This window comes from Hirundo rustica, chromosome 3, assembly GCF_015227805.2.
Source record: "Hirundo rustica isolate bHirRus1 chromosome 3, bHirRus1.pri.v3, whole genome shotgun sequence".
NCBI lineage: Eukaryota > Metazoa > Chordata > Aves > Passeriformes > Hirundinidae > Hirundo > Hirundo rustica.
The window spans coordinates 54,227,622-54,254,228 of record NC_053452.1 but is presented as its reverse complement, the minus strand read 5'-3'; the positions used below and the strand labels follow the sequence as shown (position 1 = coordinate 54,254,228).

Genomic DNA, 26,607 nt, shown 5'->3' with positions numbered 1-26,607 from the left:
TGTAATGTCATATATTAAAGTGAATGAAATACATCCACCATGAAACATTACTTGCTCACAGATTTTACGAACTTAATTGTAGACTCCGCTGCTTTAACTTCATTCTTTATGTTCATCTTTGATTGCAGTGTCCTACTCTTCCACATCCATGACTGCTTTGCTGTCGGTTAATTTCCAGTGTCGCTAGTTAGTTGCAGGGTGCATGCGGAGGAGCGCGCCGTGGCTGACATTTGGAGGGACTGAGGGCTGTTGCGTTATTTCCAGGTGCTGTTTGGCACCGCTGATGGACAGGTTATCGTCATGGACTGCCATGGCCGAATGCTGGCCCACGTGCTCCTTCACGAGTCAGACGGCATCCTCAACATGTCCTGGAACTACCCCAGCTTCCTGGTGGAGGACAGCAGCGAGAGCGACACGGACTCCGACGACTACTCCCCACCGCAAGGTAGGGTTACGCGCACACCCTCCTGTCTCGCCTTTGCACGTGCTCGTCAAGACATCTCAAATGCCAGGGCGTTGTCATGCCCTGCAAAAGCAGCAGGGTGGCCGCAGTTCCAAGCTCTGGTGGAGCAGAGAGCTGGTGTGGGAGAGTGGGTTTGTTCCCAGCTCTGCCACCAGCCTTGCTGCAGCTCGTCCCTCATCTGTGCTGCTCTGCCTCCGTTTGCACGAATGAGAGAACCACACAAAGCTCGATAAGTTTTCGGTGAGGGTGAGTGAAAAACAGTGGATAGGGACGTGTCAGGTTTCCCTGATAAGCAGATATGAGGTATTGCAGTGGTTTGTGTGTATGGAGGTTGTCAGAGTGCAGCCACAGAAATTAATGCATGATTATACAGATTCCCCTGAAAAGACAGCAGTACTAGACATGGTGTAAAGTACTATATAGTTAGTTTTATCTCTGTTTCGTAGGATTTCTGTAATGCTCATCTTTACAGTCCCATCCTTCATAGTCCTGACATAAAGAGTTCCATAAATACCACAGAAAGCTCAGAAATGAAGATATTTCCTGCAATTACACAGGGTGAAAGCAGGGTGACTGGAGCTGGCTGAAGTTATTAATTCACATGCTTCAGAGCACATTGCCAGCTAGAGAGTCAGGAATAAATCCTTACCTCTCCTTAAGTCTCAATACAACTTGTTTGGTGGAATATTTTGGTTTTAAAGTCTTTGGAAATCATCAGTAGCGAAGATGTATGAGGCCTAGGTGTCCATGCACTGTCAGTCCCACCCTTCTCATTCAAGTAATGGTAATACTTCCTGCTGATGTAATTGATCCATTTATAAGCTCTAGGTAAGCTGTTTCAGTGTTCCAGTGTATAAAGCCTGAACTAAATTAAGAACTAAGTTTATATAACAGTGATTGTACAGTGAAAATTTTAAATGCATAACAACTATTCAAAAATAATTCTGAATTTGCATCTTGGATCCGAACCTCTGCATTGAGGACTTTTGCAGTTTTAACTCTTAATTTGGATTCAGACCAAAAAAATCTACCTTTTCCAGTATATCTGTCTATATAATCAGCCTATGTATTTAACAAATACTGAAAGAAAGTAATCTGATCACCTGGTAAAATGTTAGCATATTTTAAAACTGAATTTTATTTTGGCTTTCATGCCTCACTTCTGATACTGGGTAAGATTTCTTACCTTAGTAGGAAAGAAACAAACTTCAACCTATAGCAAGCTCCTAAAGCAAGATAGACAACAACAACAAATTGGATTTTTCCTGGGTTTTTGTTGTGGTTTTTTTTTTTTTAATGCTGAGGTTCCAGTTGGAGAGTGGTGATATTGCAGAGTACACAGATGAGAACTTAAATGATCCAAATGTGTTAGCTTTTTCTGAGTCAGTCAGGGGGTGGGTGGACTCATTACAAGCCTACAAGCCTATTTTAATGATTACCCAAACATGATGTGTTTTCTTTAGAGCAGATGCAGCATAAACCTCTCAAAGGTGACAAGCCTTTGACTCACACAGATGTGTAGGAAGGACTAGAAGTTTGTTGGGATTTTCCTATTAAATTATATACACAGAGAGGTGCTAGTTACTAGACATCTTTCTCCAAAATGCTTTCTTATCCGCTTTTTTACAAGTTCAGGAAGCAATGCTACTCTTAACTGGTTCTGCCATTTTTGTTGACTGGAATGATGTTGTCTGGGCCTTGAGAGACACTTGATCAGGGACCAGTGTCATCTCCTCTCAGAAACTGTAAACAGGAGTTAAACAGCAAAAGCTGCAGATGGCAATATTGGTCATGAAGTATTTGAACAAAGGGATTTTAATGAATCACTGAAAAACAAGCTCAGAGGATCAGAGACTTGCAAAAATGGTTTTTAAAGCCAAGTGTTCCATTTGGGCTCACCTCTACTTTTGGGTTCATTGGATTCTGTTACGCAGAATGGCAGGTATCTTTTCATGCTGCTGCCTGGACATTTAGAATGCCGTCATTTGTGAAAGGTCACTACGTTCTCTTAGAAGTTCTTAAAATATCTCTGTGCGACTTCAGGAGTCGTCCCCGGCATCTGCCCAAGCAAAAAGTGTATAGAACAAATCACTTTTAATGTAATTTTATTGTTCATCGTGCTGGTTTTCAATTGGTGTTCCAAGAAAGCCTTCTGAGGCACTGGTTTTCAATTTTTTTGTCACTTTGGGGAACTGAAAATGGAAAAAGACTGAAAAACACGACTATGTAACTTAACAGTGTATGCAGAAATGACTGTGGATATGGTGCAGCAAAAACTGACAAAGTAAAAACACTGAGAAGCTTAACTAGCTAAACCTGCTTTGCTTGTGCCCACAGATGTTGCAGAAATAAGCAGGTAGAGAGGCTTGGAACAGCATCTGATGGTGGTAGGCAGAAGTACAGAGTGTTTCAGCCTGGATGTGATTATTTTTGGTTGTTTACCTTTTTCTCACTCAGAGCTTTGTTTTGCAGATGGACCAGCTGCATATCCAGTCCCGGTGCAGAACACCAAGCCACTGCTTACTGTCAGCTTCACGTCAGGAGACATCAGTTTAATGAACAATTATGACGACTTGTCTCCTACTGTCATCCGCTCAGGGTTGAAAGGTACAAAAGAGAAGCCGTTTCTCTCTCTCCTATGCCCTGTTTTTCTTGTATTTTTGATGATGTGTGCATAGGTTACATTTTTGTGGCTCTCACTCCTTAACCCCCGAGCCCTCTGAGCTGTTATTGCTGTTTCCAGCAGTGACACCTGCTGGAGGAAGAGCAGCTCTTGGCTGATGGAGTTTTTGTGTTTGAAAAAAATGTTTCACAATGTTTTTGAGAACTTGTTTTTGTGGCGGTTTTGTGGGGCAATTGATCTGTTTTGCAGTTTTCCAGCAGAATATATTAATATGATTATGGTTCTTTGTGTGAATGTCTCTGCTACGTAAGACTGTCTTTGCATGCCTAATTCACGAGGTCTTCCATGCTTTTGGTAATCTGGTATAAATTGTGATGCTGCTTTGGTTCTCACAATTATTGAAAACTTGCTAGAATTATTAATTGTCCAGAGGCAAGTTATTCTGAGAGAAGAAAAAATCCAGTGATTAATTACTATACATTTTGCTAAGTGATGTGCATGGATGTTTATACAGTCAGTATTCCATGTAAAATCTTTAACTCACATTGAAGTTTTTACTGTTCTTACCTATTAAAAATGTCCTTTACTTTGCCAGCACTCTCAATGCAATTTACTGTGCTTTGCCTGCAGAGACATTTTAATTCAATACAGCACATAGGCACATACTTAAATATAGGTTCCACTGAAGCTTTTTCATCTCCACAGGTAAATTAGTTTTAAATTAGATGGAAAGAGAATTAGGCTGTTGGAGCAAACTCTTAGCTATTCTGAAATAGTGGGATACTTTTGGGAAAAAGTTGCCCTAACGCCAGCCCCACAGTTTTTGGGTGATGTGTTAGGTACAGTAGTCTTAGGAGGTAAAAACATCACCTTTGAGGTTTCTTTTCCATTCCTTTCTCCATCTGTGCCAATACAAGAGCTGTGCGAGTGGCAAAACACAGCATTTTGAGACAACCCTACAATCCAGAAAACTTCATCAGCTGAAAGGATACCAGAAGCGTGCAAAACTGGAGCCAACCTAAAGAAGCTCTTGTGATAATCAGCAATGGGTCTGCTCAGCATTTCTACAATATTAGAGTAATTAGAGTACTGAGCAGTCTTGAGTTGTCATCTAGTCTAGCTTTCAGCTGGGAACAGTGGGAGAAACAAACCCCATCTTATTTTCTGTTTAGAGTTTCAGGGCTCCATCTTGCTGAGGATGTCTGTCCTGTTTCTCTTTCCACATTGACTTTCACTAGTGCAAGAAAGATCCCTTAAGTATGTCATCCTCCTGCAGCAAAATATTAACATGCTAGATAGGGTAGGAATATTTTTATTAGTTATAAATTGGACTACAATTTTTTCATCAGTAGACAAAAAGCATGCAGTGTCTTACTGGATTGGGAATGTGTGTGAGACAGAGAAAGATGATTGAGATATCACTGTCTGTTGTTTTAAGCGCTGTACAGTGGAAAGTATTTTATGTCTGGTTTTATATAGTTGTCCACACTTCCTGTATCTTTATTTTTTTTCAAGTGACTCTAAATCTTACTGGATTTTATCACAGGCAAGAATGTGTGCAAAACCACCAAGTATGGTCTTCAGTATTATCTACAAGTCCTCGTTCATGTGTTTTTGTTTAAAATCGCAAAGTATTGCTCTGTGGTCTCTGCAGCAGATATCCTTGCCTTTATAGGCTGTTGTGGGCTACTCAATGTATTTTTAAAGTAGGCAATTATGAAACTACTTCAAGAAGTAACTATATTTTTAATATTTATAGAATACATATATTCTACTAGTTTTGCAGAGCCGTCATTTTACTGGGAATATTTCTGTTAAATTGACAGAGGAAAAACCTTGATAACTGGATTACCCAAATAAAAATTCTTTTTATCCAGCTTGAACAGTCCTGGTATCTGTCCTAGTCTGAATTAGGAGGTCCTGAATTTGTGCTTTTTAACTCTGTGATTTTTAGTGCACTGCTACCTGCAGAACTGCTGAGCTACATCTACTAATAGTAGATTGTAGTAGTCAGCCACAACTACTGCCTGCAGAGCTGTTGCACATTTACAGAGCTCAGTGTTCAAGGCTTGCTGATACACATGGATGTGGTGGCTGGAAAGTAGTCTTGAGGGGTGACTGATCCAGTGATTCACTTCTAGACATTACCTGAGATGAAACCTCCATTTGATTTTGAATCTCTGTTTATCAGTTATTCTGTGTAAAGGTCCAATAGTCACTGAAGGTCCTGTAGGCAGTGCATGCCTTCCAGAGGAGCCACACTGTCCTGGGGGGATGCTGCAGCCCACATCCACCCCTTTGCTGCCTTTGCAGCCGTCTAATTCTAGGACTTTGGGAGACAGAGAGAGAGAAAACGGCTGGACAAAGTAATCACTCCTCTTCCTCTTGTCATGGGGATCAGCTGAAAGTTTTATCTGAAGACATATATCCAAAGGAGACAGTTTTTTCATTATGGTAGTTCCATAATTATCCAGTTACCAAAAGTGGAGCTGATCAGCTTGCCTTGTTTAGTTCTGACCTGCCTATCTTTTTCCTCTCTGAGAAACATGAATTAAATCCCATTGTAGGTTAATCAGAGGGCTGAAAACTAAGAGAAAACAAGAGGCATACAATGCCTAGCTGTAGAAGAATTACCTTGGGGAACACACAGCTTCTCTCTGATATGTACAGAAGCATAATTCCCATGAGAAATATCAGAAAGTTGAAATAATACAAAACCATTTTAAATTGCACATAAAAGTCCCTGAAAATGACAAGTTGACAACTTGAAACAATTTTGAGATCCTTCCTGCCAACTCTCATTTCTCTCCTGCTTCTTCATTTGAAGACAGCTTCTCGCCCACAAGTGTCTTCAAAAGGTTCTTGGCAGATTGAGCAACCCAGAGCACAAAAGTTTTGTCTTTACCTTCCCTTTGTCTCAGCACAAAATAGCTGCCTTTCACCTCCGGTTTAAGAGTAAAAAGATTTAAAGAGTAGCTCGGTATTCCTTGAACATGCAAATCTGCCTTTGAAACATGAGCAGAAAAGCAAAATACTGTTTTAGAGTTACTCTTGAAGTGTGACAAAGAACTGGAGGATATAAGGGTTTGAAATAAGCATCCCCAAATTAAGCTGTGGGCGTCCCTCATCATGAGGCGCCTGTAAGAGAAGTAACTGATACGTATTTTCATATCTGTGTAGATGAGAGTCTGAGTGGTCCCTGTGTGATTCCAGCAAAGCCCTGCTAAGCAGCTGAGCCGATTTTCACAAGTCAGTCACAGAATCGTTAGGGTTGGAAGGGACCTCTGGCTATCAGCCAGTCCAACCCCCCTGCCAAGGCAGGGTCCTCTAGAACAGGTTAGACAGGGACTTGCCTTGGTGGGTTTTGAATGGCTCCAGAGAGGGAGACTCCTCAGCCTTCCTGGGCAGCCTCTTCCAGTGCTCTGCTGCCCTCAGCGTAAAGAAGTTCTTCCTCATGTTGAGATGGAACTTCTTGTACTTTAGTTTATGCTAAATGAGATGCTCCTCATCCTCTTACTGGGCACCACTGAAAAGAGCCTGGCACCATCTTCTCGGCACAAGCCTTTGAGATAATAAGATCCACTCTCAGGCTGCTCTAGACCAAACAAGCCCAGCTCCCTCAGTCTCTCCTCATAAGAGAGATTCTCTAGAGCCCTCATCATCTTGGAGTGATGGTGGCAAAAGAAAACACATGATATGGAGACCGTATGTATTTATGGACAAAAGTCCAAGTACTTTTAGTTTCGTGTTATACTGTTGTAACTCTAGTTTGAGTTATGCTAAAAGTTATATTGACAGCCAGTGAGAACATGAGGCATTGACAGATATTCTGCTTTTTTGCACTATAGGCCTTTCCAAACAAGCACTCTTTGCTGCTCTCTTGGTAAGATTATTTATCTGCCTAATAATTGATTCCACTTATTTACCCCAAAGCTGTATGTAGGATCTTTCACATCAGTTTCAACATCTCTGGTAAATTCTTTTCTTAGGTGTTTAGGAGCAACTGCTTTCTACATTCTAGACTCACAATAGAGAGAAAATGATATTTAACACTTCCTTTTTTTTTTCAATTTACAAAATAAAAGAGTCATTCTCAGAAGTGCACCCGTGACATATCTCCTGCTATTTCAATGAAAGGATATAGGTTTTTAAGTACTTGAGTAACTTTTGAGAGCGTGTTTTATCTGTTCAAGTCACTTTGCAGCATCTGGAAACGCTGTTCCTGTTGTTTCTAGTCAGTGGTTATTGCAAAGCATCTTTGTGATTTCAGATGTGGTGGTGCAGTGGTGCACACAAGGAGACCTGCTTGCAGTAGCAGGCATGGAGAAGCAGAACCAGCTGCTTGACCTCAGCAATGGCTCCCTACTGAAAAGCGCACTTGTAAAGTTCTACAACGTGCGTGGGGAACATATCTACACTCTGGAGACACCTGTGCAGGTAGGAGGCATTTTTAAAGTCTGTTCTCCATGCTTTGCTGATTTGTTTTTTCCACATTAGCTCACTACTGTAGACCTGCAGTGTGGAAATTGTTGCATCCTAAAACACCATAGAGATAAAAATGGGCTGTGAACAATGGTTGTTTGCATTAAGGTAGACATGCAAGGCTGCACCTGATTCTGAGGTCCACTGTGCTAGGTATTGTGGAAATACGAAAGGAGAACGTTTGTTTCCCAAACTCACTGGGCCATGAACAGACAGATAGGAAAAGAAAATTGCGTTGTTTTATGGATAAGTGACTGAGGAGAAAAAAATCCTGAATAACTTGCTTAATGTTGTAGCAGAGCCAAGAGCTGGACAAAAGTATTCCAAGTCCAGTATCATAACTACAAGATTATTTCATCTTTGTTATTGTAATTTTCTAATGTACAATCATTTGGTGTGATGCAGTAACCTCAGTCATGTAAGTTGCCAAGTAAATGCCAGCACATGGTCTGTTGAGCTGCTCAGGAGCAAAACATGCTTCACAGGTCTTTGCTGGTACTTCAGAGCCCAGCTGAATGTAATTCTGTGTCATTTTCTGCAGAATAGGGATGACTCCATTCTGATTTCTGCTAGTAATGAAACTTTGTAATAGCTTTAAAATCTGAAAGTGAAGGAAAATGCTGTCGATATATTAATTATATTTAATGATGATACCATGTATTGTCATTTTTTTTTCCAGTAACCTGATCTGGAATGGATGCAGAAGGGTGACATAGTAAACCATCTGCTAAGCCTTTGTGTTTGCGTACATTTAGCATTAACCTGTGCTTATTAACCTTAGCACTCTAATTTAGATAGAGTTCTTTAGCCATGTAAAGTGTAAAATAATGGTCTCTAAAGCCAACCTAGATATGTACAGTGATATCTAATGTTAATTTAGGTACCTAAAGACTTACCCATAAACACAGCTTTATTTTCCTAAACGTAGCCCTTGCAGCAAAGTAGCACAGTCCTTTCCTCTCTGGATCAGTTCTGAAGAAAACATATTTTTATCAGTGTTGCTTTTTCCCAGCCCAGGTGGAAAGCAAACCTTGTTCTGTTACTTGAGTACCAGAACTCAGTATGTGCACTTTAGCTGTTGAACGCTCTGGTGCCAGGCTGTGAAATCACTCTGTGGTTTGAGCATCAGAACCCATCAGGTCAGGTTGCCCCAGGTACGCGTGTGTTTGAGCTTTTCCATCACTGCTTTGTTCCTGCTAATATCAGACTCTCCTTCATTTAAATACTTTCATCTCCTCTGGTTCTCCATGTATAGCTTCAACTTCTTTTCATGTTTTCAGCTCTTCTCCTTTCTCGTCAACCAGCTGGGAGAAAGCACATATTGTGGCTGATGTGGGGGCTAATTATTCTGCCATTATGTGAGTGCTTACGGGGCAGCTGAGAGGTCAGACAGAGCAGGTGAATGCCAAGTTTGTACTGCAGTATTTATAATAGTGGAACTAGTAACATAAGCCTTTCTGCTCTTTCCAGCTGCTATTTTTGTTGGGAATAGCAGTATTTTAATGAAATGGAGATTTCTTCCCCCATTGTCAACTGCAGACTAAAACCCAACAACCTCAGAAGTTGTAAGCCAGGTTGCAAGTGAAGGATGAGGACAGTCAGGGAGAGGCAACCACCACTTAATAACAGAATCAGGGAGTCTCATTTCCTTTGGAAATCAGGATAAAAATAACATTCAAACTGATATATTTATGTGTATTTAAAAACTGTGTGCATAAACCTACCTAAAATTAGAGCTACCTCTCTCCTCTTATTAGTCAGTGTTTAGTCTCTTTATTTGGTGCATCTAAATTCATATTTACTCAGCTGCAGGAGGAAGTGAGGGGTCTTTCAGAAGAACACCTGTATCTGTTCATGTGGACTCTATTCTCCTGTGTGTTTGAATGCTGGTCTAGCAGTATTACCAGCTAAAGGACAGGTATGCTAGAACATCGTCAAGTATTTAGTTTACTGACAAAACCAGATAAAAACCACTGTTGCAAAAAAATTGCTGGTAACTGCTGGTAACTTCTGTTATGCTGTTATGTGCCTCTGCTCTAAAGATATGTATGCAAAGATGAGAGTGAGTCAGTGGTCCTAGTAATTTGTCTCATGACAAATTCATCAGAGTAAATTAATTTGTTTTCTGTACCACGGCAGCCAGCCTTGTAATGGGATTTTAGAAAATTCATCACTGGTTACTGAACTAAAAAACAGCTGAAGAAAAAAAAAAAATTTCCTCATTTTGAACTCTCCTGCTAAGACTTTCTTATGAAGCAGCAAATATGTCACTGGAAAAGCACATTGATTATAAATGCATGTTGTCCTGAATACAAAAGCCAGAAAAAATAAAACAACCATGAACCTAAAAAATAATGGATTACAGGTACAAAACTGATTTTCTATGTGATCCTCTGTCCCAATTCTTTGACATAGCAGATACCTGAAAATTTTATCAGTAAAACACGCTAAACTGTTTTTGTTTCTGCTGTTTGTCTGTCCTGTCTTCGGTAGGATATTCAGGAATGAGATTTTATTGTTTATAACAAAACTCAGTCTAAGACTGACAGGATTTATATGCAGCTTGGCTGGAATGTTACTGAACATAAAGTCACTGCAAACCCCAGTGGTAGAATAGATTTGGGAACTGCAGGTAACTCATCTCAGTGATGACTGTTGTTGTGGATCCCTTCAAGATGTTTTATGTGCTGCCTTCTCCTCCAGCTTTAGTGTGGTTTTGGCATCCTCTGTCTTGTTGGATTAACTCTCTTAAGCTTTTACCTTCAGTGTAGGAATTTATAGCTCATAAACGAAGTTTGTTGACTATGGAACTCTAGATAGGGAAATCACACTTGTTTAGAAGTACTGAGATAAAAACAGTAGCTTTGCTTGAGAAACAACATTCATAAACAGAGTGGTGGAGTTGGCATTAGTGCAGCAGTCGCTCCTGTTCCTGGCTCTTGTGCAAGGATGTGTTTGCAGAATAGAGTGGAAGGAGCTGAAAAAAGCATCGCTAAGGGCTGGTCAAATATTGAACTGAATTCTATGCAGAGAACATATCTTAAGGGCTGGTGATCAGCTGATCACCATTCAAAAACATGCTATCAATTTCTGTAAAATTTACCTCTTACTACACCTGTCCTTGTATAAGCCACAAACACCAATGTGAGGTACCAAAAATATGCCCGGTTTTTTCATGGTCCTGCTTTTTCAACATTTAAAAATGAGATTGCGACAGCAGGCTGCCCTGCTGGTCGTAATGTTTTTATTGGAAGAATGTTAATTTCTTACATTGTTTGGTAAGTCCTCACAACTTTTCCCTGGCATCAAGCAGGGATGAGAATAATCAACTCCATTAAGATTGTTTTATAGTCTTGCTAAAATTGTTTACCAAATGCTGCAACCCAGTTCTGTCATTTTAGAAGTTCTCATCTAATGTGCAGACAGATCTTTATTGTATTAACTAACTGTACCTGCTTCTGATTGGAAACAGATGCTTTATATCTTCCTATATCCTGAACTTTAAACAGGAGTCTCCTACAGGATCTTTTCAACATTATCTAATTGCCAACTTTAACAAACTTGTGAATTTTTTCCTTTCTAATGGTTCCATCTTGTGGCATGTATTTGGTCCTTTCTTCAATTTCTCGGGTTTTTTAATATGTCCCAGAGAGGACCAGGGGAACAAGAGCACAGATTTAGAAGCTACAATGCAGATCTCCTCCATACACTTTTAATTCTACAGTAAATTTACATTACTTTAAGGTTTTATATGACTGTGTAGCTGGTGTGAGTACAGATTACATCTTGGGTGCTGTGAAGGAGAATGAGAGTGAACTAAGCTTCACATCTGGTATAGATAACAAGATTAAATGTAAAAACCCCATGTTTATCAGCGTAATATTTTAAAACCTAATTCAAAGTGCTGTACCAAAGACTAAATCTTTATGGAAGGCATTTCCAGAAGTCTTTGAAGACGTTCCAGAAGACGACCAACTTGCTATAGACCTGCTGCTGTCAGCATTTCACAGACTGCTTCTCTGCTAGAAGTATCCCAGCATCTAAATGAATAGATTTAAGATTATATGATCCTGCAGAAACCTGGTAGTTCTGTAAAGGCTAGAGAAGGAAGGTGCAATTTTAGGTTCAATTCAGGTCAAAGGGTTCTGAAAGAAGAGGCTGCTTTTTATGTTATTCAGCTGAGCAGACCTTGCTTACTTTTCTTCATTTATTTCACACAGAGTGTTCAGGTTTGTTGCATCTGAATTAGTTTTGCCTTTCATTTATATTGCCTGAAATCAATTTTATTTAGTTATTATGGGGTGACGACAAAGCTTCAAGAAGAGTTTATTATCTTACAGGAAAAAAAGCAACAGTTTAGAACTATCTGGTGAAACATGCTTTAGGATATCAATAAAGACCTTGGTGTTCTCTGTATAGGCCATAGGATCATCTCTGCTGCAAAAATGGATTTTGATCAGCACTGGAAATTGAAGACACTTTTCTAAGCACCTCTTTCTGTTAAAATGGAGCCTTGTTGTATTGACTTCTTTAAAAAAATACTGTAGAAATAGGATCTAAGAAACAGCTGCAAATCAAATAAGAGTTTATTACATCAAAAATCATGTCAGGCCACGGCAGTGGCAGATTTCTTATCATTTGTCACCGTCCGTTCTTAGAAGTTAATATTTTTTCCACTGTAAATATGAGGAGCAGAAGAATGAAGGAGTGTTAGTTGCTTTTCCACAGCCATCCATGAACGCTGTGGCAGTGCAGAGGTGTGCACACACAAGAGCCAGGTGGGCACTGCAGCCATTGCACCTTTCAGCTTGTCTCTGAGAGGGAGGAGTGTGCATCTCCCATCAGCAGTCTGCACTGAGAGCAAGCAAGCAATATACTTACACATGCCATTCACTGGATACTATTTTGCAGTTGTGTTCTTCCTCCTGAGAAAAGTCCTGCTAGTTCCTGGGCTTTCTGCCCTGGAATACTATTTTTATTTCATTACCAGTGGGAGTCCTGGTACCAACAAACAAGGGATTAGTTCAAGCAGCAGGCAGACCCCATGGCTCAGGATTTCTGAGCTCAAGGCAGGCAGCAAGAATCAGCTAGAACAGTGTTTTCATTGACTGAACTGCATACAAGTGATGGAATGTATATAAATTGTGTTCTCTCCCATAAGAGAGACAGTAGAGTGACTTACAAGAAACAGCCACAGAGCTTTGAGTGGGAATATCCATTCCTGCATGCTTTTCTAAGGGGAATCGACATCCCAGCTGGGCGTACAGATTTGAGTAGCTGTAGCTCACTTTCAAGCCCACTTGGAAAGAAATGGCAAAAGAGCTCCTTATTGGTCCCTTGTTGAGATGTGTATTCAGTCAGTATTTTCCTGATAAAGCATGGGGGGTTTTTTGGTTGGTGGTGTTTTTTTGGTTTTTTGTGTGTGTCTGTGTGTGTGTGTGTGTGTGTGTGTGTGTGTGTGTGTTTTAGCCAATGGTTTCTAATATATAATCATCATAGAGTTACCTGTTGGTAATTAAACCCTGGAATTCATTCAGGTATTTACAGTTTATGCTGAGGTTTTTCAAAACCTGATGTTACTTTTATATGCAAAGTGAGATTAGAAATTCTCATGCTCTATTTGTAGCTGCGTTTCTTTGTTCCTAGCAGAAAAAAAACCCCAATTGTGCAAACATAGAAAATAAAATTCTTCTGTCCTAGAGTCTGCTTGTTCGTTTTGTAAAAGGTGGGTGCAACAGCTTTGGGATACAACAACTTTTGTCCTTCCTTGTTTTGCTAAAACAGTTCAAATAAGTGGATACTTTATGAGGAGTAATGCTTTTGTGTTGGATGTTGGAGGTCAATTGTTTTTTCTCAGTAGAGTTTGAAAAGAAAGCTGTGGCCAGCTCTTAACTGACTTGCTGCAGTAATTGATTCACGTCTTTGGCCAGCAAGGGAAAGACTAGGAAGCACAGTTATTGAAAAATATTCTATTGGAGCAGTACTTTAAAGGTCAGGTCATATCTGGCATTTGGGTGATCTTTTATTTCTCCAAGCCTGTAATGACAGGCTGATTTTCCCTGAAGCTCATCTGAAGTCTTAGCCCTTCACTGTAGATTGAATGTTGATGAATACTGGGCTGGAGGAGCACCAAGGGTCTGATCATTTCAGAGAAAGGAAGTCAAGGTGTGTCTGGTGGTGTGGTGCCAAGTGCTCTTTGTTGAGGTTGAAAATGTTAAAGCATGATGAGATGTGTGGGGAGACTAATTGTACAAATGGAAGAGTAGAAATGTCGTGATTTACAAACAGTACAGCACTTGTAGGTATTGTGTGTGTGTTTGTTTACACATGCACCCACTCACATATTGTTTGCATATACATTCATAAACAGAATAAAAGATCATCATACATTAGAAGTTTAGAAGGTGACTGAATTATGGTTGCCTGTTGGAAAACGGTGGTGAAGTTTTCAGCTTCTTTCTACTCTTCAGAGCTCCACAGTGCTGTGTTGTCAGAGGTCCCACCCCATGTTTCAAAGCTTCTGAAAAGCCTTTCCCTTGAGACTGTGTTTTAGATTGCAAAGGTTCTTGCACTGCTTCTGTCTGCACCTCTGATGTTCTCTGTGTGCAGCAGTAACCTGAGGAAAGAGGTGGTTTTATTTGACTCTATTTGGATGAAGAATGTCCTACCTGGGTGTGATATGTTGGGTTATAATAGCTGCAGTATGAGACATCAGGTCTGGATGTGCTGTATGGATTGTGATAGCTGGGATATTTCTCTTCTGACATTAAAGTCTGTCCAATAAATAAACATTTGTGTGCCAAGTCACATACTTGTTTGTTCCCTCACTGTGTTTATAGGTAAGCTGATGCGAGGTGAGCAGCAGGACACACTTTGGATCCCACAGTAATGATCAGGTGGATAGTGCTGCCCATGCTGGGATTCAGCCCTTGGGGAAAATCAGGGTCACTTGTACTGTGCTGTTCTCAGGCTGTCATATAGTAGATGTGGCAGGTACCTACCTTGTGCCAGTGCCTTTTCAATAGCATTTATTTGGTAAGCAGCTTGAACGTTGCTGCCAGACAGTGCGAAGGCTGAGCCACACTCACAAATCATGAAAATACCAATCAGTAGGGGATACTTCATGTGACCCCTCCTCAAATATAAGGCCGTGTCCCACAGGTCATGGTTATGACAAGCCATGAAGAATTATTGATGGTATACAAAGGATTTCTCAGTTCTTCTGAAGTACTCCACTACAAAATGCAATTAACAATTACTGTGAAAATCACAAGGTTCACATGTTGCTGCTTTCTGTTTGCATATCAGTCAGCCTGAAGATTTGTGCCTTCATGGGAGGTGTGTGTTTGGTATTGCCTAGATGTAATTAAAAAGAAGTTCCTTCATTCCTCCTACTGTAAAACTAGTATTTTCCTTGAAATTTAAATCTAGGATAAGGTGATGTAGTAGGGAAGATCTCTTCTGTGAAAAGGTTTTTCATCCAGTGCTTTATCTTGATGATAAACATTGATATAGTGCTGTGCCAGCTGCATTTTGCTTCATATCAGTCACATAAAAACATCTTTTCCCAGTTACTCGCCTTTAAGCATCTTGAATTTGTAAATGGAAGGGAAGCTTTTTCTCCAGACCAGATGAGTAACCTCTGGACTGTCCTAACCCTGCTATCTGGGTACCATGCTGCTAATACAGGAGTCTTGACTTTTTCTTCTTTGGTGCATCTTGTGAAGAAATATTCCAACACTTAAAGATTCCGTGACTTTTTAATTAAATGCAGTTCAGAATTTAGATGAAGAACATGCCTGCTTAAACTTCTCAGTGTCACAGGTGGTAAAAACAAGGAAGACCTTCAAAGAAAGGAGTAAATCTTGTAGTTCACTGATGGCAGCCTGCTCTATAGTATTCTTCATGGAGTTAGAGTTTCATCTTTACTCTGTGTTGTTTATTTGCACAGGGGTAGCAGATGGGATTGAAATACCACACGGTGTGTGTGTATAAGCAAATACAGGTGCTTTGTAACACGGACAGCAAGAGATGACAGGTGGATGCAAGTAACACTTAAGGGCAAAAGTAATGTTAGGGCAAGAGGAGGTCACAACAGACTGGTACTTTACAAGAAAAGATGGGATTTAGAAAAAAGTTTAGGGAGCTCCTTGCAAGCAGGAAATAAATGTCCTAAGCAGCAGTGTTTGTTTACCATTATTATGTTCCATATTGTGACATTTAGTACCAGTTGGCCCTCACTCTCTCTGTTTCTACTGTGGTGATTTGGACATTTCTGAGTGCAGACAAGTAGAAGACAAAAGGCCATTCTCTCTTGCCTTCCTGGTGTTCTTTCACAGTTCAGTTCCTCTGGGAATAGTTCAAAAGAACCACTGCAGCAGAAGACTTGGCACAAGACAAGAAAGTTGATTGTGTTTTCTCCACTTGGGCATATAATTTAACTTTCCATTTGTAAAATATAAGCTGTTACCAGTGGATGAGGACTGATTAGATGACTGAATCAATCATTTGGATAGGGCATCAAAACACCCTGCTTCTCAACACCCTGTATCTTTAAAGTCACTTATCCTATCTAGGCACTAGATTTGGTAGCTGATTCCTTGCGTGAAGAGCTTTAAGCATCCTGAGTAAAAATCACTGAATAAACATCAACTGCTGTTTTTGATGATTTCAGATGTTCACATTCGTCTGTGGACAGTGGTGGGCGCTTTTAAGTTTCTGGAAGACTTTGGGTAATGTGATTGGTGCTGAATTCATGTGATCACTTGTGCAGCCATCCTGGAAAAAGATCTTTTGCACAAAATCTTTTGAAGTTGTATCCTTTTGCTCTTCGTGCAGCGTCCCATCATCTCGATCTGTTGGGGTCACAGGGATTCCCGCCTGCTGATGGCTTCTGGGCCCGCGCTGTACGTTGTCAGAGTGGAGCACAGGGTCTCCAGTCTGCAGCTGCTGTGCCAGCAGACCATTGCCAGCTGTCTGCGGGATGACAAGGACATCAACAAGCTGACCCTGCCCCCTCGGCTCTGCTCGTACCTCACCACTGCCTTTATACCAACAATCAAGGTAAAAAGAGAGAAAAAGGCAAGTGTTACTAGATCTCCCCCCTCCATGGTGCTCCTCAGTGGCAATGGCTAAATTATAAGACATTATAATTTTAAAAGCTTTCATATCCTCTTCAAGACCCCACTGATGCATTTGGTGCCTATTAAAAATCTGAAAAGAAAGCTCACACATGCTGATATGCATTATTGCATGGAGATGGCCTTTCCAAGTATGTTACAAGGGTAAAATGTGCTGGTGACTCACAAAGACTTCTGAAGAAGCTCATGCTGGTGATAATACTCTGTCACAGTTTGGGGGGCACTCACAGGAGTAAAACTCTTGCCTCTGTACATGTCACATGAATGCTTATATAGCCAGGAAGGTTAGGGTTAAGACACTTTTCCTACTAACAGTGAGTTTTGCTAATCTTACTGCTCCAACAGTGCTATGGAATAACAAACCTGGTATCACATCTTTTCCTGTACCACGAGCAGAATCTTCTGCACAACCTGTTTGTTTCATAGTTTTTCTCTCAGTAACATCTTGGGATTTCCAAGTTGTTTATCACAGCCTATAAAGCAGAGCATTACCTGGTAAATGCTTGACATTCAAACATACATTTTTGTGACTTTTTGTGTATGTGTTACAGCAGTCTCTTGAGACAGAGGTCCTTGTTAAAACATGGCAGAGCTAGAACAACTAATTTGAAGTCAGTGGGGTTGGCCCAGCTTAAATCAGAACAAACTATGCCTACAAAATAATAATTCAACATGGCTCCATTTGGATGCTGCTAATCAGGGCAGTTTGTGCAACTGTAAATCATTTCATTTGTCAGATTTGACTATAAATGCCTTGCTGTAATCATAACTCCTGGATCTCCAAAGATGCAGAGCATTTATCAGACTGGAAGTCTCCAGTTCTTTCTAGTTCTTTCCATCCTTCTCCCCAGGATGCTTTCCACGTTGTTCCAGAGCCACCCCTCTCCAGAGCGTCAGTGGCCATTTCCTGGCTGTCAGGGAAGGCAGGGGAGGGGTCTGGATGGGCTGGATGAAGGCAGCAGTGGGCTGGGAGCCCTGGGGGTCAGAGGGCAGTACAGGGACACATCGGTGCCGCCGGCCCTTGTGTCCCCTCCCAGAGAGATGCCAGCCTGAGAGCGGCTGTGGCGCTGCGTAGCTGAGAGGCGGAGGCGGGGTTCCCAGAAGCCACAGCCTGTCCTGTTCCTGGGTGTTTCTGGAGCCCCGTCAGCACTTACACTTCGCCCTGCCTCTTCCCCAGTCACCCGCTCGCCTGTTGCCAGCCGTGCCTTCAGTGCTAGGCAAGGCACCCTCTTCCCTGTGCACATTCCTCTTCCCCCTCCAGCTTGCAGACCACGTTATAGGTCACTCCTCAGCCTATACCCATTGCCAGGTTAAAGAGGCCTATTTTTTTTTCCTACCTTTTTCTTCTTATACTTTCATTTTGAAAGACACTCTGTTGACTTAGACACATGAATAGTATTTGTGTCATACAGAATATATTGTCCTAGACAGAGAGTCCTACTGCTTTAGGACTGAGTTTTTCCTGGATTAATACACTGTGCTGGCAAGCAGGGCAAAGTAACCCAAGCTTTGTGCTTGTATTTCTCTACATGGCACACAAATAGGCCCTTAGCTAGGATGGGATGTGTGCTTGGAAGTGATATAAAAAGTATGAGTTTCTTTCAGAGCTGACAGCATTGTAGCATAGTGGCATAGCATGTACCAATACTAACCAGGAATGGGATCTCAGCGTCCGGGTTCACTTGGAGACAAGTGACAAGATACTCTGGTACTTGACTTGACCACATTACTCAAGTTCAAAATGAAGTTTCTGATAAGAGCTGGAACTTCTAGCCAGGTTTGTTTCCTCATCCAGTGCCCTGACCGCAGGTTCAACCTTCCTATTTGATGTAACTAGTCTTAGTTTTCATTTTCTGTGTACAACTAACAAAATAACACACAGCCACTCTGTCTTGCACATGTGTCCTGCATAACTCATGAAGTAACCTATACTAATACCTGCCAAATTAGAGTTGGGTTCAAGTTCAGTTAGTTGTGTTGGGATTAAGTCACCACAGAAAAAAAAAACCCAGCCAATATTAGAAAACTTTCTCTTTCCTTCCTCTGTTTAATTAAGCCTCCCATCCCAGACCCAAACAACATGAGAGATTTTGTCAGCTACCCAACAGCTGGGAATGAGCGGCTTCACTGCACCATGAAGCGGACGGAAGACGACCCAGAGGTCGGTGGTCCCTGTTATACTCTGTACCTGGAATACCTTGGGGGACTGGTGCCCATCCTGAAAGGACGTCGTATCAGCAAGTTGCGGCCGGAGTTTGTCATCATGGATCCTAAAACAGATGGAAAAGCAGGTAGAATTCTGTCGTTGCTCTGTATAAAAATGATTTAGCAATACTTTGGACGTTAAATCCTCAAGATTTTTAAAAAATACATATATGCAACATGGATGGTGGCGTGTGATATTTTTTCTGAAGTGAAAAAAGTCTTTAGCGTGACCTAGAAGCTTCTGAAATTATACCCTACTGCCTTCTGTTTTACAGAAGAGAACTTCTCGTATTCTGAGTAATGGAAGATAGATTGCTAATTAGCAGAAAATATGCTTTAGTCTCAATTTCAAAGACAGTTGAATAGCGTTCATCCCTCTGAATCAAGTTCACTTAAGTTCAAACCACTGGAAATTTGTAGTTTGAAGGCAGGGTGGAGAACATTTAATTTTTCTCTGCAAAGTTTTATTTCAACTGCTGCCTATAGATCGAGTTTATGCTTCTGATGACTGAGAGTTATAATTTATACCAGTTTTCTGAAGCATCACTTAAATTTTCTGGGGCCTGTCTTGATAGATGAAATCTATGGAAACAGCTTGATTTCCACTGTGATTGACAGCTGCAACTGCTCTGACTCCAGCGATATCGAACTCAGCGATGACTGGGCAGCAAAGAAATCTCCAAAAATCAGTCGAGCTAGCAAATCACCTAAACTCCCCAGGTAATAATGTCTTGGATATTTCTTCTTCTTTTTCCCCAAGTGACCTCTCTTCCTCCCTTCCTCCCCTGCCTCTTCTTCCCTCTCTTGACACCTTGTAAAATGAAAAGTAAACTCCTTTGGGCACATAGGAATTCTCTGTAAGATTTGGGTCCTCTACAGCATGAAGTTCTGGGGTGATCTCAGAGATTGGCATAGAGTTGGACTTAGGGGAAGATTTCTGGGACAAAATGTAATGGGAAACAATAGAGCACAACTTCGCCCCAGGCAGTCTCAAAGAAAGATTTTATAAACTCTCTCACCTTTTTTTCTCTCTTGCCACCATGGAATATATGTTGTCCTTCAAACAGACTGGTTTTTTACTTCTGTTTGTTACATTTCTGCCAATGAGTTCTCTAGGTGCTTGAGCTGGTGATCTTGACCCCGCCCCTTGTATAGTGGGAGGTAGAAATAACTTTTGGCTTAGGATAAGAACACTGACAACATTTATGGAGCCTTGGTTTGCTGTATACTAATGTGAAAATCTGTCAGCTGAGGTGTCATGTTGTCATTTCTTGCGACTTTGCTCAAAGTCTGCATAGCTGAGATCATTCATCTCTATACCTTTCAGGGATTAGTGGAAGATATATTGCATCTGGCAGAAATGCTGTAAGCTTTGTTAGATTAATTAGAAAGCATCCAGCATGAGTTACTGCAAGTGTGTCAGGTCTTCCTTGTCTTCAAATTTGACCCGGAATTCTCCATCCTGTAGGCTCTCCCGTCTTTGTTACTCACTTCGAGGACATCCCTACCAGTTGCCTTCGCCTTACATCTTTCCATTCAAAGACATGAGTTTTGTGCATTTTAGCTTGCCCATTGTTGTTTCTAAGTATTGCTTTACCTGCAGAATCAATATAGAAGCTCGCAAATCTCCAAAGATGTCACGAGCTGCACAGGAGATCTCAAGATCACCAAGGTTGCCAATAAGGAAACCCTCTATTGGTTCACCAAGCCTGACACGAAGAGAGTTTCCTTTAGAGGATATTACTCAGGTATTGTGCACATTGTTACCATACCTGATTCAAATGTGTTTCTTTCACAAGGCAGAATGTTGTGATAGAGATGCAATGATCAGTAATGAAAGTTTTCATTAAATTACAGTAAGTAGATAGAATGAGAGAATTGCATCTTGCAGCTCAGTACTAGTGTTTGAAAGTGCCAGTGGAATATCAGGTGTTCTTTGGCAAGTACCAGGGCCACTTACTTTTGTCAGTGTGAATCCATGTGACAGGTTTTATTCTAGGTGCTGTTGTTGGCTTTTTGAAAGTGTATGTGAAAACACTTCATCTGTTTGTCAGACCCATCTTAATGCCACCATAATTCTCTGCTTTGATAGGGATTGCAGAGATAAGGAAATGTTTGCTTCAGAGGACCACATGATCTGTTTCATAATTAACATGAAACAGTCTTAATTGGAAGGAAGGAAAGGAATTACCACTTTGTGCTCTTTGTGGTGTTCATGTCCTTTGGGTAAATTAAACTTAGCAGGCTGTAAAACTGTCTAGGTTGTATATTTTGTTAATAACAGCCTCTGTTTTTTTAATTTTCTTTTGTCTGGTTTAGTTTTTTCCTGTTCTCTTGTTTTGTTCTTTCCTTTTTATGAAAAATTCCAGAGCAGTTACATGGAGATAGGACCAAATGCCCTTCAAAAAGAGCAGAAGACCTGAGGCTTAGATCCTGCTCCTGATACTGACAGCATAACTCCTGGCCTTTGAGAAAAATCTATTGGTCTTTCAGACCCATGATATGTGTACCATGGCAACAGTGGTTTGGGAAGTTGCTTTGGGAGCTCCAGGGGAATATATGTTTATTGTTACGAGTAATTAATTTCTGTCTTGTTTATTGTTCCGTAAAGTGATTCATGAGCGTAGAACCAATGGGCAGGGTGTATCACTCTCTGAAATACAGAGCAGCCGTGGCCCTGCTGGGCAGGAGCAGCACGTGCCAGAAAACAGACCAGTTCTCACTAAGCAGGCATTCTCCACTTAATGTTGTTCAGATCTTCAATGGCTTTAATCACCCTGTGGCTGTTGCATACATTATTTCTGATGGTGATAAGATATCAGAATGAATCTTCTTAATGACTGAGTAAAAGCGTTGCTACATAGGCACTTTAGGCTGTTTCAATACAATAAAAACAACAGAAACTGAGATTGCATTATTACTTGAAATAGCTTGATTGCTCTGCATTTTTTTTATTAGAGCTTGATACAGATTTTATCAGGTAAGAATGATCTTGTTTTTGTTTTGCAGCACAACTACCTTGCTCAGGTCACATCTAATATCTGGGGAACGAAATTTAAAATTGTGGGTTTGGCTGCTTTCCTACCAACTAACCTTGGTGCAGGTAAAAGTAAACTGTTGATTTTTTTGCTTGTCAAATTCTTTCTAACAAATGAGAAACTTATGTCATGAGATTTTTTGTACGTGACCAAAAGGCTTCTTTAACAAAGCACTTATTTTCTGTGATCAGTGGGAAATAGATTTTATTAAATTCGTTATAACTAAAGGAGATTTTAATCTATAAATACAATAATGAGATGATCAATAAAATGCTAAAAATCTCACTTGTAATAAAACAGTATATTAATGTTTGAGCCCAGACCTGTATTTTGACAGTTTATTTGAACAAAACTCACACAAATAAAAGGGTTTGCAAGAGGACTATAGAAATATTAGGCTTTAAGTTACTGCAATAGAAGTATTTTTAGAAGTCAGATTTTTATAGTTATTTAGCTACAAATTATACAAAAAAGCTATTACAGCCTCATGCTCAAGATTCTTCAAGTCAGTGCAGAGCCTCATCACATGGTTCTCCTGCTGGAGTATCGGTAATCTGGGAGCCACCATTAAAAGCCACAGTTGTCTATCAACTTTTTTCTGGATAGGGCAGTTGTACCCAATAGTCCTGTTGGAAGGAAGAAGGCTTGTGTAAAAAACAGGGTACCACCTCACAGATCTGAGCTCTGAACTGGAGTATTTACACAAGTCTAGCAGTTTAATGAGCTCTTTAGAAAACTTATTTTGTCCGGTGTTGCATTATATAGTTGGGCCAGGAGTACGTAAAGGTGCCTTGGATGCAGAATTAGATGGAGAGCTTTTGTGGCTATATGGACTGCTATCAGCAGTTGAATGACCACAGGTCATGCTAATTCTCCCACTGCTGGTAGCAGATAGGGAAGGATGTAGGTGTAGAGTAAATGTATTGTGATGCTTCTTAAAAATGTTCTCCCAGTCTCCGATGGTTTGGGTCCCAGGGATTTCCTGAGCCCCGTGGGATTTCTTTGTGTGTAATAGCCATCAGCAGATTTCCTTCCTGAGAGCTTTCCAGTTTTCCCCTGTAAGCTGGTAGCATCATGTGGTGAAAAGTTTCGGAAGCAGAATGGAAAGAAGTATTTTTCTTCCATAAAAATAGATGTGAATACAAGATGAAGTAATTAATTATTTAATTACAGAGGTGCTGCTTCCATTTGAAGAGAAATAGCTGAAAGCAACAATCTCTTTTATCCAATTTATGCAAAGCATTACATAATGACTTGACAACTAATGGCTCGCCCATGCACATGTATACAGTAAATAACAATATTCATAGCCCTTCTGTCTGCTTTGAATTGCTTATTCCTTAGCTTTACGTGCTATTTGTGTAACAGACTTTTTCGTTGCTTGTTATATTCTTTCTCTAGTAATATATAAAACCAGTTTGCTGCATCTGCAGCCCAGGCAGATGACAATATATCTCCCAGAAGTGCGGAAGATTTCCATGGACTACATTAACATGCCTGTCTTTAATCCAAATGTTTTCAGCGAAGACGAAGATGATTTACCAGGTAAGGAGGAACTGGAGGGCTGCCGTGTTGTGGGTTAAGCTAGGTGGAGATCAGGTTGGTTACGTCATGGTCCAGTTTGGTAAACACTGATAAAAAAATCAAAATCTTTTAGTGTGATGGGGTCCTGTAGAACTGAGTTAGAATAAGGCTAATATGTATTATGGGCATTGTTTTCTATAATGTGTGGAAAATGTAATCCATAAAGAGCTCCTCAGTTTTAAGTTCATTGGGAAATCAGTCATCTGCTAATTCATCTTAGTTTGCTAGGAATTCTCCACAGACAGAGGCCTTGCATTCTGCATCTTGATAGGACAGAACTGTAATATACTGGAAACCCATAGAGGTTGTTCTTGAGACCTGATGGCATCAAAGCACAGCTGGCTGATGGGAGCTTGGGCTGGGGGCAGGTTCCCATAAAACTCAGCCACCCTTTGAGAAGAGATAAATGCTCATTTGGATTTTTACTAAGAGGCTAAAGTAGTAAAGTGGTTGATAAACAAAGCAGGATCAGTAAGGTTTTTTCGCTTCACTGAGATGTAAGGTAGCAGAAGATTTAAGCAGTGCAGGGAAGGTTTGGGTGCAGGTGATGTGATGTGGGAGGTGAAAGGACTGGAAGTACTCAAGACCTCCTCCAACCAAAACAAAATTATCATGCCAATAAAATTAACAAACAACAGAAAATAAGATAAATTAATACATTTTAAGAATTTTCATATCACTGAAGGATTCCTGTTGCCAGGTCACAGGGTTTTGGAACTATGGAAGTGGCTATCATGTCAGTAGCCTTTAGAGGGGAAGGAGTGTGAGCACTGTAAAGCAATTAAAGAGTTGTGCTAAAGTGTACTGGAGCAAATGGAAATGTTCTCATTATTTCAGACCAGGGTTTCAGCTGCTGACAGCAGCAAAGCTTTTGTCTGACCCAAGCATCAGAGTAGTCCTCTGGACTTCTAAAGAAATACTAGCGTGTTTCAAATTAAGCCCATTTTTTTCACAATCTGGGGGGCTTGGCTTGCTTAATTTCTGTCTACGTGATAGTCACCTGTAGCACATGAATAAAATAACAGAGACATTGGTGACTGTATATATATTATCATATAGGAAGCACCCAACATTTGCTATTATGAAACTTGGTCCAAGCTGTCAGAAAGTAATATGAAACTAAAGAGAAAAGAAGAAAGTTAATACAAAATTTTCACATCTCTTCCCGAAAATTGGGTTGAATCTGCACTAAGAGATGAAAATGGTGCTCATAATTTCATGTACACCACATAAACAGAGACAAAATTATTAGAAACTCTTGTAACAGCTCTTTGAGAGGGCTAGTAAAAGAATCATACTACCCTGTCCTCCACAATAGCCTTCTTCTTGTCCACTTTTTCCTTTCTAGTTTCGTCTGAAAATTTATTTCTGACTTAGTAAAATGGTGGCTAGTTAAATCTTTAAAAATGTTTTGGGGGATATCTTTTATAAAGCCTGCAGATAAAGGAAGAAAGTGCCATATACTAAAGGAAAAAGTATTGCAGGGTGAATAATGATTACATGATAGATTGAAAAAACACATAGTATAAAGCTGCTCTTGGGCAGTGCAGTGTTCATAGTCAGGTACACTTGGGACAGGTGTTTTCTAATGTAGTCAGTAAAGATTTGGCAAGACAAATGTACAGTGAATTGAGTTGACTTACAAAGTATGCAAACTAATCAATTAAAAACCATTGGAGAAATGAAGAAAACATTGGAATTAAACACTCAGGAATATTAAGCAACACCACAACAAATGATGGATGAGGCAAAATGACAGCAACATTTGGGGTTGCTCAAGCCAAGCTAACAATTAAGCCTCAGGCTCTGGCAGCTAAATTGCTAAGCCTGCAGGCATCAGGGTGAACGCATGGCCGGCCAGCCAAGCACAGAACCACAGAACTGCCTTGGGGTCAGTTAAGTTTGGCTGTTGGTCCTCCTTTATAGGAATGACCCAAACTACCTTAAGTGTTTGCCAGTGTAGCCACTGTGCTATCTGTACACCTCCCACGCTCATGACTGAAGCTGATAAAAGCCTGATGTTACTGAAAATGGGCATAGGGCATAGGTAGATGTCTAGAATTTTAATTAGGAACTGGGCAGCATTTGGAGGAGTCCTGACTAATTGATCTCTCTTACATGATTTGGTCTTGCAAATCAGAGGTCTCCACAGATTTTGGCACACTTAAATATGATATAGAACTGGATAAAAACTGGATATGACACTAGATCCTTGGTGTCTTTTCCTTCCACAAACCTACTGATACAACTCACTTATCAATTTCTGGGGGGTTTTTAACAGGAAGTTTAATAAAAAATAACTTGCAGTATTCTTGGAAGTTCTAATATAGTATTTACTGTTTTCCTTCTTTATTCTGTTTTGTTCCTTCTTGACTTCTGCACCACTACTTGGATCCAGTGTCCTCATTTTCCTGCTCCAGCTTTTCAGTGGTAGTTCCTATTGGAATCAACCACTTTTTGCAAAAGGAACTGCAAATAATTGAGCACTCTTCATGCTTCTGCTCAAAATTATGAGAATCGCTTCTTGCCACATTTTCCCTTTTTCAGTGCCACCACATGTGGGAAATTTCTCCTAATATACATATGCCTCTTTATACATTTCTGATTGCAGCCTGTCCAAACATTAATGCTGCAGTCGCCCTGACTACAGTACCCACTTCCTGAATCTTTTTGGCTTACCATCTATTTCCTCACATTTTCTTCCTACAGATCTTCTGAGAACTTTTTTAAGTTTTGTCTGCATTTCATTCCCTCATACTCCTCTCTCTCTCTCTGTTACAGTTTCCTTCCTATTGCATTGCTGGTTGGTTTGTCACTCACTATACTCAGCTTTTCCCACCTATTGTCTGTGTTCTCCAGCTCTCCCAAGCTCATTGAGTCTAGGAACCTTATACTAGATATTTTACAGCGCAGGTCTTCAACTTCCTTAGCCTCCACTTCTTTTGTTTATTTGCTTGTTTTGTTCAATCGTTTGTTGGTGTATTCACTATCAAAGTCCCTCCCTGAAAACTAGTGAGTCCTGATTTAGCAAAACTTATTGATTTGAGCAGAAGCAGTGATGATGACTGGGTG

The 26,607-nt window shown here is 40.5% G+C and overlaps 1 protein-coding gene across 6 annotated transcripts in view; it reads left to right on the top strand.

Annotated features, from left to right (window-relative positions):
- The window catches only part of TULP4 (TUB like protein 4), a 155,958-nt gene that overhangs the window by 120,654 nt on the left and 8,697 nt on the right, over nt 1-26,607 (top strand). For all 6 annotated transcript variants that reach the window (XM_040060905.2, XM_040060909.2, XM_040060906.2 and 3 more), the window contains 9 exons: nt 265-445; nt 2,936-3,070; nt 7,357-7,523; nt 16,407-16,631; nt 18,765-18,999; nt 19,489-19,633; nt 20,517-20,661; nt 21,923-22,016; nt 23,353-23,496. In XM_040060905.2, coding sequence (XP_039916839.1) covers nt 265-445; nt 2,936-3,070; nt 7,357-7,523; nt 16,407-16,631; nt 18,765-18,999; nt 19,489-19,633; nt 20,517-20,661; nt 21,923-22,016; nt 23,353-23,496 — 1,471 coding nt within the window. The remainder of the gene's footprint in view (nt 1-264; nt 446-2,935; nt 3,071-7,356; nt 7,524-16,406; nt 16,632-18,764; nt 19,000-19,488; nt 19,634-20,516; nt 20,662-21,922; nt 22,017-23,352; nt 23,497-26,607) is intronic.